The 13,018-nt window shown below is 41.1% G+C and overlaps 1 protein-coding gene across 1 annotated transcript in view; it reads right to left on the bottom strand.

Moving 5' to 3' along the window:
• Window positions 1-11,840, bottom strand: part of wdr19 (WD repeat domain 19) — a 14,058-nt gene extending 2,218 nt beyond the window's left edge. Inside the window, exons 1-31 of the mRNA XM_084931301.1 lie at window positions 11,713-11,840; window positions 10,731-10,822; window positions 10,570-10,635; window positions 10,329-10,454; window positions 10,019-10,134; window positions 9,801-9,916; window positions 9,085-9,165; window positions 8,782-8,894; window positions 8,510-8,683; window positions 8,157-8,227; window positions 7,846-8,018; window positions 7,434-7,554; window positions 7,239-7,345; window positions 7,025-7,141; window positions 6,621-6,776; window positions 6,171-6,318; window positions 5,844-6,048; window positions 5,280-5,439; window positions 4,750-4,860; window positions 4,456-4,565; window positions 4,312-4,369; window positions 3,845-3,991; window positions 3,327-3,409; window positions 3,148-3,231; window positions 2,918-3,064; window positions 2,331-2,455; window positions 2,083-2,192; window positions 1,926-1,994; window positions 1,750-1,827; window positions 377-473; window positions 158-282 (exon numbers count right to left, since the gene is read on the bottom strand). Of these exons, the coding sequence (XP_084787427.1) occupies window positions 158-282; window positions 377-473; window positions 1,750-1,827; window positions 1,926-1,994; window positions 2,083-2,192; window positions 2,331-2,455; window positions 2,918-3,064; window positions 3,148-3,231; window positions 3,327-3,409; window positions 3,845-3,991; window positions 4,312-4,369; window positions 4,456-4,565; window positions 4,750-4,860; window positions 5,280-5,439; window positions 5,844-6,048; window positions 6,171-6,318; window positions 6,621-6,776; window positions 7,025-7,141; window positions 7,239-7,345; window positions 7,434-7,554; window positions 7,846-8,018; window positions 8,157-8,227; window positions 8,510-8,683; window positions 8,782-8,894; window positions 9,085-9,165; window positions 9,801-9,916; window positions 10,019-10,134; window positions 10,329-10,454; window positions 10,570-10,635; window positions 10,731-10,822; window positions 11,713-11,718 (3,492 nt within the window). The 5' untranslated portion in view covers window positions 11,719-11,840. The remainder of the gene's footprint in view (window positions 1-157; window positions 283-376; window positions 474-1,749; window positions 1,828-1,925; window positions 1,995-2,082; window positions 2,193-2,330; window positions 2,456-2,917; window positions 3,065-3,147; window positions 3,232-3,326; window positions 3,410-3,844; window positions 3,992-4,311; window positions 4,370-4,455; window positions 4,566-4,749; window positions 4,861-5,279; window positions 5,440-5,843; window positions 6,049-6,170; window positions 6,319-6,620; window positions 6,777-7,024; window positions 7,142-7,238; window positions 7,346-7,433; window positions 7,555-7,845; window positions 8,019-8,156; window positions 8,228-8,509; window positions 8,684-8,781; window positions 8,895-9,084; window positions 9,166-9,800; window positions 9,917-10,018; window positions 10,135-10,328; window positions 10,455-10,569; window positions 10,636-10,730; window positions 10,823-11,712) is intronic.
• Between the last annotated feature and the right edge of the window lie 1,178 nt (window positions 11,841-13,018).

Raw genomic sequence — 13,018 nt, 5'->3', positions numbered from 1 at the left:
TGATTGTTGGGGTTTACTCTGTATTACAGTAAAGTCTTTCATTTGCTTTCATTCACATGTTGTTTTTCCATCCTCAGCTTTAAATTTACAATTGTCCAAAAAGACAGAAATTGCAGACCGTCCGAGCAGCTGCATGACAGACGTGTGCTGTACTCACCTTGACCAGTAGGTAGGAGTGGAGGATCATCAGATTGGTGGCCATCTCAGCAGGGATCTTAATCTTCTGAGCCTGCAGCTCTGTGTACATGCTGAACAGCACGTCGTGGGCATTACGGTAGTTCCCTTTGGAAGTTACACACAAACGATTGGAAGTAAGCATGTTTTATTGTGCTGTTGCTGCCCACACATAAATATGTTTGCGTGAATCTGTTTGCACCTGCACACTGCTCTTCTCTGGCGATGATGATGGCAGTGCGAGCTGCCTCCCTGTACTGCTGCAGGGCCATATACAGCCGGAACAGGTACTTTGCATCCTGGGAGGAAAAGAGAAACATGAACTAATAGATTTAAAAAGTTTCCCTCTCAAATTTACTCAGGGCTCTAGCTGCATAAAACAGTAACAGTTGCAAAACTATCTGGTTTAAGTTGTGTCTTTGCCAGACTGGTGACCCATCTATCAGAGGCTTCCTGTGACAGCTGGGACAGCTCTAACTCCCCTGGGACCCACCCACTTTCAGCTGCTCCCTTTACAAGTCATCACAGCAGATCATCTCTGTCCCTCTCACCCAATCCCTAACGTAATCATCTGCCACACCAACCCTCCGCATATCCCCATTCACGACATCCATGAGCCATTTTCTGTGGTCTCTGTCATTTTCTCCTGTATGGAAGCTCAATTTTCAACATCCTTTGTTCCTCCTCTGCACACATCCAAACCATCTCAGCCTTGTCTCTAACTCTCTGATACACTAATTTCCAGTATATCATTTCTAATCTAGTCCATCCTGGTCACTCCCAATAAACATGACACATGGTTTAGGAAATGGACAGTGGATAACTTAAAGCAAGAGATACTGACACATAAAAATCTTGCAAAGCTAAACTAAACTAAAAATTCAACAAACAGAAATGAAAGAATAAATAGCAAAAACTTGCCCACTTTCTCTTAACAATGGCTCATGTGCAAATTTTCTCTGATATATCAGCGAGCTTAGAAAATACTGCAGATACACAGTCAGCCTCATTTGTTACCAAAACACAGGTATTTATTCATTTATTTAGAGTTTAACACTCAAAAATATTATCTGCTGACATACTAGCTCCACTGTAACTGTCATCAGACATTATGCAAGTGATGGTCCATCCTGACTGCAGGGAAAAAAATAACACCTTTCTACAGCAGAGACTCACCTATTTTAACCATCAGGCATAAGAAAACTGCCTCAAGTGCTTAGAGTTAAAACAAGAAAGCCTCAGCAGTATTGAAAATCTTCTTCTTCAGTCCTTCAAAGTAATGCTTACTACAGACAATCTGTCAAACAAACTCCCGGCTGCTCTCTAATCACAGATCTGCTGTACCATTACCTCTTGAAACACAACATTTGTGAAGAAAGTCTAAATCTTTTGGGTCCTTTTTAATATTACATCAAAAACCAGAAAACTCACGACTACAGCTGCTCACTGAAGGCGCTACAAAGAATATATTCACAGGGAGAAAAGGAAGTAAAAATACTGCAGAACAATAATTTAATAATCAGAATATGCTTGCTGAGTTCAACCTGAAACAAAAGGCTCTAGTGATCCAGTTACCTTGGGCATGCCGTCACTTTCCCCCATCAGGTAATCTATCAGCTGATTGGTCAAAGAGCTGTCCTTGGCCTGGCCAACCTGGAATACACACACATCAATAAAAGAAATGTCACACACACGCACACACACACACACACGCACATGCACACACACACTCTTTAGCTCACAGCTCTCACCGTCTCAATCGCCATCTCGATCGCCAGGTTGTCTTCAGAGTTAGGGCACAACAGGAAGTGCTTCAGCGCCTGACAGTTGTCCAGAAAGAAAAGAGCCGTCTGAATAACAGGAGTCATAAAACTAAACATGACTGATGAGTGAATTCATTGCTCTTACTCTGCTGTACTGTCCACACTTTTGAAAGAACTTGCCAGCCTGCAGGTGCTTCTTCTCTCCCTCAAAGTACAGAGCGATGCTCTGATAGTCCTCCTGCGTCGCCTCAGAACCTGATGAACACAAAACCCACCAGCCATGAAACAACAGTGAAAACTACGCATAATTAAACAGAATAACACAAAGAGAAAACAGCTCAGGCCTCGAGCAAACACTGCAAAAGGGAAACACATTTCCAGAAACAGGCTGACCGATGATGTCTGCGTAGACCTCCATCTGTCCGTGCTGCTGCGCCAGCTGGAAGGCTTCGTCGTTGCAGTGGGATAAAACCAGGAAGTGGATGGCTGAGCCATAGTCGTTCAACCGCAGAAAGAACCTGGGGTGCACTCAAACAGACAAATGGAAAAAAATTAATAAAATCACCAAGCGGAAACAAACAGAACTGACAGAAAATTAATGAGCACCAACCCTAACAGGAATGAATCCTTAAAGCCTTTAAACATCAAGTACACTGAACCACAGCTACTCCCAGCTTCTACTGTGATCCTCCTAACTGTCATCCATCACCTGTTAATAACATTTACAGGCCTAAAAGACATTCAGTTCTCTAAATCTATAGTAATAATAGTCATTGGTTGCAGCTTTGTGAATGCGAATGTATCAGGCACCAGTTATGCAACCTTCAATCTCATGAGGTCACTAATAAAATAACACGGTACTGCCAATGTTTTTGTACACTCAGTGCCTTTAATTTGTTAAGCTGTAAAAGCTGTCCCTTTTCCAGTAAATGTTAAAAAAGTGAGTTATTTGTTGGATTTTATGGTCAGTAAAATCCTACCTGGCAACCATCTTTGCTCCGTCGATGCTCTGCATCTCTCTGACGATGCGAACAGCTTCCTCTGGGTTGTTCAGGTGGTCCAGCAGCACGCGGATCACGTTGTCCCAGTCCTTCGCGCTTTCGTAGGCTCGTGCCGCGTCCTTGTATCTGTGCACACAGTTCTCAGGACGTCAGGTTCCCTTTCAGCGATCCACACATCACAGCCACAGGTACACAAACTAACAACCTACTTGCCATCCGCCTCCTTGGCCTTTGCATACTGCAAATGAATCTTGGGAGAAGAGACATTTGGAAGCAGCTCTCCCACCTTTGTCCTGAGAAAGAAGCAAAACATTGTAAAATCCAACCAAGATGATGAGAAACGTGCAGATTGGATATGTTAGTCAGGGTTTGTTCATATTTGCCTCACCAGTTTTTGCAGCGAATGTAGACAGAGGCCGCTTTGTCATAATACTGTCCCTTTTCATAGAGCTGAGCAGCTTCAGAGTATTGCTGTGATAAAGAAAAAACACACACAGATGAAGATATGAACAAGACACACCACCTCTGATCTGTAAATGCAGTCGTCTCCATTTTTCATCATCCATCCATTTTTGTCTGACAAACAAAGTAAGACAGACTTTGACTAAAATATACACAGCATATGTTGTGTATATTTCTGCTTATAAAATTGGTAGAGACGCAGCTGAGACTCACTCCAACAAGGCTGTTACTCACACTCAATTTTTGCTCCAGTTTGTCAAATCTCCCCTGGACTCACAATAAGGACAGGGATTATTATATTTTTAAATTCCCACAGATGTCCCTTATCCGTGGAGCCTGAGGTTTTCCATTTTGGTCACATGGTCTTCAAGCTGTTACCCTTACTAAATTTAGGGATGCTTCTTTAGGTGGAAATGTCTGCCAAAAATGTGGGGCTGACTCTACCTTCATGCTCTCCAGTATGGCCCCACATTCCTTCTTGAGAACTCTGCTCGGGTGCTGGATAGCCTGAGCGGCTCCTCTCCTGATATCACCCATCCTGATGGACATCCTGGCCACACCTGCCTGGCACGCCTCATCGTGCTCCTGGAACTGGCCAGAGAGGGGGAAAATTAGAAAAATGGCTACAAACACAAAACTGCTTTATTTCCTTCACCTCTGACTAGAACCTTCAACTGCCATCTTGTGCAACAAATAGAAAGAATATAATCTGTAATCTGTAACTTGTGCTTGATGTACAGCGACCCTCCAACCTGCCTTCAAGTGTCCTCTTTGTAAATACAGGGAGAAGGTAAACAGGAGATAAGACTCTAGGTGACATTTTCAGCTATGAAACACTTAAAAAATAACACTAAGTCACAAACATCACTTAAAAGGAAAAAACTGAATCGTCAACATGAGATTTCTCTTACTTTGCTGTTGTGGGTCATGCCTTTTTCATAGTGTGCCAACGCAGTAACATAATCTCCACTACAAACAGAGAGAGTGAGACATTTAATGAGAGTGTAGACAAATCAGGTCTGTACTAAACCTGTGCAATGTGTGTAAACACTTACACAAATTCTAGATGAACAGCATATTCTTTGGATATAAAGGGAATCTGATCCTCTGCTAGCCTCTTGGCTAACATGAGCGCACTGTCCCAGTGCAGCAAGTCTCTTCTCATCTAATACACACAAAGACACACACACAATACAATACATTAACAATATTATCGTTACAGATGTTCTGCATACAGTAAAATCTCATGATTGTAATGAACAGCTTAACATTTTATGCATGTGACACCATAAAAAAACGCAAGGAGTCAATTTTCAGTCTCTTAAATGTTTACACAGACGCAAACACACCTCCAGAGCAGCGACTGGGGAATTCGAGGACAGATAAAGGTCTTGGGCCCGGTTGTAGTCCTCCAGAAACATGGCCAAATGTCCTGCCAGTAAATTCATTTCCTCTGTACCCTGGAAAGAGAGAATGACATAAATACTAAGAGAAAATGAGAGAGGAAACAAGTGGACCAGTCTAAAATTAGAAGAGACAGAGGGGATGTCTGTCAGGAAGAATCTGTGACACACAAATTATGTTTATTTAAAAGGGACAATACATATTAATTAACATGAGAGCATAACTAGTAAATATGCCAGATTTAGCTGTACAGGCTACTTTACATCTGTGGTCCCTGGCAGGTTGATGGCATCATAAATTAATCAACACAACCAAACATACAGAGGGATGTGAGCATAATTAAAAAACAGAAACAAATGTAAAATAAACACATACCCAAATAACATATTAAGAATCTAATGCTAAAATCATTTTATGAAAACACATTAGAATCAAGGACTTTCAGTGAGATTATGAAAGGAAAACGTGTGTATACCTGGATGCTCTGCAGAGACAGCACCATGCCGACATTGCCACTCATGCGGTACACCTGGATGGCCAGCTCAACCTCCATGTGGACCAAGCAGGCTTTGCCCAACTCTGCCCAGTCTGCATTAGTGCCTGCAGACTTGCACAGAGCCCAGGCTTCGTGGAACCTGGACAGGAAGATCATGTTATTTATAAGTCCTTTACGGTTCTTCTCGCCTCCATCAAAGTCGTCATTGGCTGCCTTAAAATTGCAATTTTGTAAGTTAACAAACTGCTTATCTTGAGTGAAAATGTAAAAGCGGGTAAGAAAAGGAAATCAGTGAAAAGGGATGAGTGGCTTTTTCAGATGCTTTCTTTTATATCAAAATGAAGTTTGATAAAATTAATAACAGTAATAACTTTAATCTCTTCCTTCATAACATTCTTTCAAAGCAGCGCAAAGCAAAACCGACTGCAGACGGGACAAATTCATTCCTTACATTAAACATTTGCATGTGAACCAACAGCGATATCACTTTAAGGCCTTTTCCACCTGGAGCACACACAGTTCAGTGTTTCCAGCATCGCTGACCTTTTGAGCATGAGAGCCTGGGCAAGCTGCCTGCTGAGCTCTGCCGATGAGTCTGTCGCCGTGCGCTTCAGGAATGAGTGTGTGCTCAACTCCACTTCGCTGATTTTACCGCTCGCCGTTTGACAGGTCAGCTCACCGTTGTGAAAGAGCAGAGGCTTCTGGGAAAAGGGGAGTGCAGTGCTCCCTACTAAAACCACCTGTGGACCTGAGCAGAGTCACAGAGAGAGGAAATACACTTAAAAATATCACCTGTAGTAGATTTGAATGCATGTGGGCACTGATGTGACCTTCTTATTACTGCCCCATGATGTGGTGCCATTCCCCTACCATAGATGGTGGTTTTATGCAGGGCGTAGGTGTAGACTTTGTCATCATCATAGGCTACAAACACCCCTCTGTCTGCATGCCAGTTGTCCCAGAGCACTCCTGTGATGGTGGGTGAGAAGTTGGAGAGCTCAAAGCAGGACTCTGTTGCCTGCAACACACACACACACACACACACGTATGTTACTGTAATTCTAACGAAGTTATGCCCCCAAATTAATGCTGAAAGACTGCACTTCAATCACATCTTGATTGCTTGATTTAAAACCCAGTGTGGTGTTGTACAGATGGTGGTTTCTGCTGCTTCTATTACTACCACAAAGTGTTACACACAGTGACATTCATCTTGGTGAAATATTAGTTATCTTATTATAAAGTTTCACTACAATATGCTCAGGTACTTTATATGCTTTTTTATTTAGGTGAATATTAATACTTTTAAAAATCACTGACGTTTGCAGGGGAGAGCAGGAAGCCGCTGTTCTTGTTATCAATGAACACCAGTCGAGTGCCAGTAACATCAGGGAACACTTTCCTCACACCAACTGAATGGCTGTAGCTGTTCACTGTCTCCCAGTCCTCCACCAGGACAGACACCACACTTCCAGACTGAGAAAAACAAAAATTCAAGTGATGTTAGCAAGTAACAAAAAACAAACAAAGAAAGAAACAAAACACTGAGGGGGAAAGGAGGGATTGTGAAAACAGGACAAATATGACTGACAAGAAAAACACAATTAAACTAAAGATAAAAAAATATATATTTAATAACTGACAGTGTCATACTGATGTCCCCTCATATAACTATGACATGTAGATTTTGTACAAAGGTGGGTTTTTTCTCTGATCGCACTCACATCAGTGCCATAGTAGAGGAAATCAGCAGTGAGGGCGTGGCAAAGGATGCGGCCTTTTCTGTCATCGTCTGGAAAAAGCTTCATCTGCTTCTTCTCGTCCTGATCTTTGCCTTCAATCTAAAAACACAACACATATACGGAGGCCTGTAGTTTATTCATGAGATAAAACAAAAACGATGAAACCTGCTCGGTGATCAGTCACCAGATGGCTCACCACATGGAGCTGGACTTTCCCCTCAAACAGCGCTGCTGCGTAGTCAGAGTTAAGACACATGCTGGCTATTGTCCCCAAATACTCGATGTCCTTCAGCTTATTAAAACCTGAGACACACAGAGACATTTCAGGGACGTAGAAGGGCAGTGATTCACTCTTGGAAACCTGACTCAGTGGACACACAAACACACACACCTGGTTCCTGGTCTACCAGAGAGTAAAACCAGGCTCTGTTGTTCATCCCCACAGCCACATGGTACGGTCCCACTGCAATGAATGTGGGCTCTACTTCCACTTCTATCGTTACTGGACTCTCCTGAAAACACAGCAACAGATTCTCATATTACATTTTTAAAGAAATCCTTCCTCTGTTTAAGGGCTGCTGTGAGCCTGTATGAATGCACTAATCCCTCGACTCTATTAACAAAACCCGGTTTTTAATCCAAGTTGTTTGAGTTTGTTGTTTTTTGCTGATTTTTTTGTTTTATTTTTCATCTTGTTGCCAGCAGTAAGCCACCTCAGAAAGTACTCTCCTATCTGTGCTGTTTTTTTTTCAGAATAATAACTGATGATAATTATTAGAATGCGTGTTTGCGTGTGTCCTTACCTCCTCCACCTGGTTGCAGACAGTGACCTCCAGCAAGGAGGTGAGGTAGGCCAGCCGGGTGCCGTAGCTGTCGCCAAGAATGGGCAGCTTTGTCAGGAAGACATGGAGCGTCCCTCTCTGTGTGGAAAGTGCCAACAGCTGGCCGTCATCTGTCCAGCTCAGCTGATCCAAACCTGTAGGAGGAGACACAGCGAGATCCACAGTGATTGAAGAATGTAAGATGGCCTATCTGGATGGTGGAAAAAAAAACCTAAAACACCCCCAAAACAAAACAAAACAAAACAAAACAAAAACAAAAACAACAGCCTCACCTTTATTCTCATCATCCAGCTGAATTATACTGCTGATATCTTTGCGATCTGACAGCTCGTGGATTTTTATGCTGGAGCAGAAGCACAGGGTTAGATTTTTCCCCATTTACAAATAATTAAAAAAAATAAACAAAACTGAAATGGCAGCCCAGCTGCTTTATTGAAAGTCTGTGTGCATCCTCGCTTGATACTGGTGAGATGGCCACACTATTGAGTCCATCTTTATAGCTATAAGTGTGACACAGCTCATTTCCTGTCTCTCCGGATTTTTGTGGGGCAAAAAAACCAACAAAGTCCCCCTTTTTTTTTTAACATCACACGAAGATTCTGAAGAGTGGTGGTGTTTTGCGTACCTGTTGTCCCCACAAGACGCAGCCTTGTTCAGTGCTGTGGAGATGGCCACGCTGTTGAGACAGTCTTTATGGTTGTGAGCCTGATAGAGCTCATATCCTATCTCCCTGATGTGTGTGGAGATGACCACAAAGTATCCATGGGAGAAACCAATGAGTATATACCCATCACCATACCTACACAGTGCAACAAAGATGGCGAGAGAACACGTTTTACTGCAAATAACTCAAGTGTGATTACCAAAGCTTGTTGTGTGTGTGAACAGATGCAATACCAGCGGTAGGACACAATGTTTCCATAGCGGCGCTCAAAGGCTAGCTCTATTGGGTTTCCAGGGTCGTTGATGTTGAAAAGCATCAGTATCTTCTTGTCCACAGAAACACTCACCTGAAGGGTGGAATAACGTGCACTTTTTCCATGACACATTTCAGACATCCTAAACCTTTTATCAACTTCATCAGAAAAATTGATTTTAGCTTTTCTGCAAATCCCAGATCAGCTGTCATGTTCAAACAGATCTTCTTAAAATTCATCTCCAGTACAGGTTCAATTTGAAACTAGCAGAAAACAGACTCACTGTGCTCTCTCCTTGAGCTGACCTTTCATCCGTCTTCATCACCGAGAAATAAATTTCAGCAGGCTCACCGCGAACTGTTGTCTGGCAAAAGATCAGAAAGTACACTCGGTCATTAAGGCCTGCTGTGACTGATTTTTAGTGCAGTTCAGATGTAATTTGGCATACCTCAGCCTTTTCTCCCTGTTTCCTGAATAGCTACTTAACATCCACCCTTCCATTGAATCCATTTCTGATGTGGCTTTAACAAACAGGTCTGCTAATAGTTCTTTGGGAATCACCTTGTTGGTGCAAAAATACTATTATGTATTATTGTGCATTATGTACTATTACATTATGCCTGTCACACTGTGTTATGTTTGGCATTTTTCACAGATTCAACCAAAGAAATTATGTGTTTTTGTCACAGGCGTTTAGTAACAAAATGACTAAAGATACAACTTAAAATTGCCTGCTTGCTAAGCTGTCTGTTATGTAAAGAATCAACACTGGTTCACACTTTGAGTTAGCCTTCTTTATGCTTGAATGATCCCTTGATCAAATGGCTTAACAAACAAAGCACAGACTGAAGTGAAAATGAGTGAAAAAGCAGCAAATGTCCAAAGAAAAACTCTGAAAGACCTTCAGAAAAACTGGAAAACAATTCTTAAAGAACATTAAAAAAATTATAAGACATGAGGGCTGGTTTAAGATTTTTGCACACTACTGTATTTGACTACCTGTCTGATGGTGTCTCCCTCATGATTGCTGATACTCAGCGTGTTGTCGTCACTCCCCAGAGCCAGCAGATTCTGGGAGCTCCAACAGCCACAGGTAATCTTCTTGCTATGTTTGCCTATCAAGTTCGGAGAGAAGGAGGCAGAGAATCAATATTACAGAACAGACTAAAGACCATTAAACCATCCAAGATTATATATACAGTTGTGTTGTGTGTTACCCAGCACAGGGATCTTGCGTGAGGTCTGCTGATTGTAGATCAACAGATTTCCTTTGACTGTTCCGACTGCCAACAGCGGGCTAGTCTTTGACCACAAGATGAAAGACATCTGATCTCTGTTTGAAACCATCAACAATGAGAACACAAAACGTTTAGCTTTACTTATTTCAAGATTAGTGTTCTGTTGAAACAGGAAAAAAAAACATATTTGCGGTGAAATTATGCAATGACTAACACTTGCATCGCTTATTCAGCAATTAACTGTAGTAGAATGATGGGGTTTTATTTTCTCCCTCTGAAATGGTCGTACCTCATACCGCTGTCTATCTGGGATGTTTTACTGACACTGGCATCCCAGAGAAAGATGGAGCTGGATTTTGCAGCTATCACTGCCAGAATGTCCCCATCCTTATCCCAGTCCATCCCCACACAGCGTCTTACAGAGAAAGAGGAGAAAGGAAGTTATTAAGAAAACCTGAACATTCAGTGGTAATCAGCTAAAACTGTTAGATGACACAAAACTGGAATCTGAGTGATTTTCTCACACTTACCCTGGAAGGTTGATTTCAGTCCACTTGTGTCCATGTCGATCAAATATTTTCACTGTGTTGTCCTGTCTGTGTGATTGAAAATAAAGCTCAGTCGAAGACAAATAGCAGACTGTTACACAGCCTTCTCAGAGCTATTTTGTTAATCAAAATGGCATACTCACCCTGCAACAGCGATATAATTACCAAGGCTTTTCTGCCACTTGTACAGCAGGTTAGATCCCGCCCAGGCTTTTTCAGCAAGCACAAAAACACTCTGTGGATTTAAAGATGTCCTTGTTGTCAAATTCAAGAAAATGTATCCAAGTTAAAATTTTCAGGGTACCTGGTAACTGATTGTTTCCCCAAATAAATCTGTTTTATTGATTAGTATCACTTCACATTTCTCACCTATTTGTCCACACCCCACGGTCTTGAAAGCCACTTACGTATGGGGAGGATGAATTTTTGGAGAGGTTCAAAGTCTCTCTCTGGCATAAGTTTTAGCAATTCAATTAATTTATTTTTTCATGTTAGCGCCCCAACCTTAGAGACATACAGTACTAAATTGATGGAGTGCCACTTCAACGTACAGTTTCATCTTATTTGCTTCTAAATACATATTAAAGCATCATCTAGAAAGCTCCTTAATCAAACTATATCAAAACATGTGCCAGATAGCTAGGTGTACAACATACCCATGCACTGGATGCAACAAAATACACCCGCAGAAGTTACTTATAAAACAGAAAAGTGACAACTAACTTATTTTAACTTAGCCTAAACTCATGTCTGCGTTATCATTACAAAGATTAGCTCAGCAACCTAAAATATTTTAACAAAAACGCACAAAAAACGCTGTTTAAACAGACGGGTGACAAAGGAGAAAGGTGCTATGGGTAATATTATTTTAGCTGTGAGTATAGAGATTTTTGTTATCATTACTGTGACTATGTTTGCCAAAACAGCCCGTTTGTTCGATTATTGGATAATACACAACGCAACACACATTTTTAGTGGGCTTTGGTCGACGTTCAGTCTGTCTTCAGCTAACACTTGGCTAACGCTTGGTTTCTAGGAGGTGAATAAACGCAGTTAGCATCCAGCTAAGCGCGTGGAACGAATGGAATGAGTGAACGAAAATAAAATTAATTTATTGGTACAAACCTTCATCGCGATGCTGTTTTGTCGTTAAATACTGGAAAGGACATGTATTCACTTCTCAAAGCATCTCAGACTTACAGATATGTGTATGTATTACCCACAATCCTTCACTCTGAAGCGTTTGCGGTTTGGCGCTGTCATGGCAACAGTCAGCAGCCAATGAGGTTCTGTACAGATTAGAGCGATCAACAGGTTTCAAACAAACACTGTAAAAAGAAGATGTAAAAGATAAAGAGGTCTCATATTTAACAGTGGGTGTTGTTTAATATGGATTTGTTCTATATTTAATACACAGAATAAAACACAGATTACTAAATAATGGACACCGAAGAAAGCCGAAGGAACTGAAATATGTCTCTTCGCATGTGAATTTAGCCTTTGGCAGCCAATAATTTTAATGCTCTGGGCATTATCTCGGAACAGATATGTACTGGTTGCCCTTTATATTGTAGCACGCAACAAACGGTGTGGATGCACTAAAATAAGAGGGAATAATTTAAGGCTTTACAGGAAAAGACAAATAATTATATTTTAAGAAATGTTAAATAGTGAGTAAGTCATTTTAAGTAGTGTGTAAGGTGTTCAGTCATTTTTACATGAAAGGACACACAAATTATGCTATAAGTTATTTTAAACAGGGGATTATTTGTGTAAGTTCTCCTGTTCACAATGTAAATACGCTGTACGTCTTGATGCATGCTCAATCATCAAGGTAAGTAAATCTCCTAAAGTTGATTCTGTTCATATGGACGTAGCATATTTAAGTAGCGTGAATACGCTGTACTTTTAGGGGCATGACAATTGTATATTGATATGCATCATGGATGCTCCACTATATAATTGTCTGCTTATATTACATGTAAAAATAAGATGAGGACTGTTCTTGCTTTCCTACCTGCCCATGTGATCTTGTAATGATGAAGTCCAAACAATAAAATCAGCACGAGTTAATCCGCGCTCGACAAGTGAGTGGGTGTTACAGTTAAAAGTGCAATGAAAAAAACAGAAGTTAAATGTTCCACCTTGTCTCTTGTGAAGGATCTCCTTCACAATCAAGTATCATTGTCCAGATTCAAAATGATTTCAAAGTTTGTCGAACCAATGGACAAAGCTAAATCACCCAACATAAAGTCTCTCTGTATTTCATTTGCTCTGGGAATATAATTAATACAGTTATGCTGTGAGGATATTCACAGCATAACTGTTTAATACAGACTTGCAGCTTTAAAAAGAAAATGTAAGTAACGCCACAAATTAATACCACTGGCCAGTTTTCACCTTTTCCAAGCAGCATTATTGTTACAAGTAT

Source organism: Perissodus microlepis, chromosome 6 (assembly GCF_051167445.1).
Source record: "Perissodus microlepis isolate ML-2025 ecotype Zambia chromosome 6, ASM5116744v1, whole genome shotgun sequence".
Classification (NCBI taxonomy): domain Eukaryota; kingdom Metazoa; phylum Chordata; class Actinopteri; order Cichliformes; family Cichlidae; genus Perissodus; species Perissodus microlepis.
Note: the sequence above shows the minus strand (reverse complement) of the source record. Positions and strands in the feature narration are given on the sequence as shown.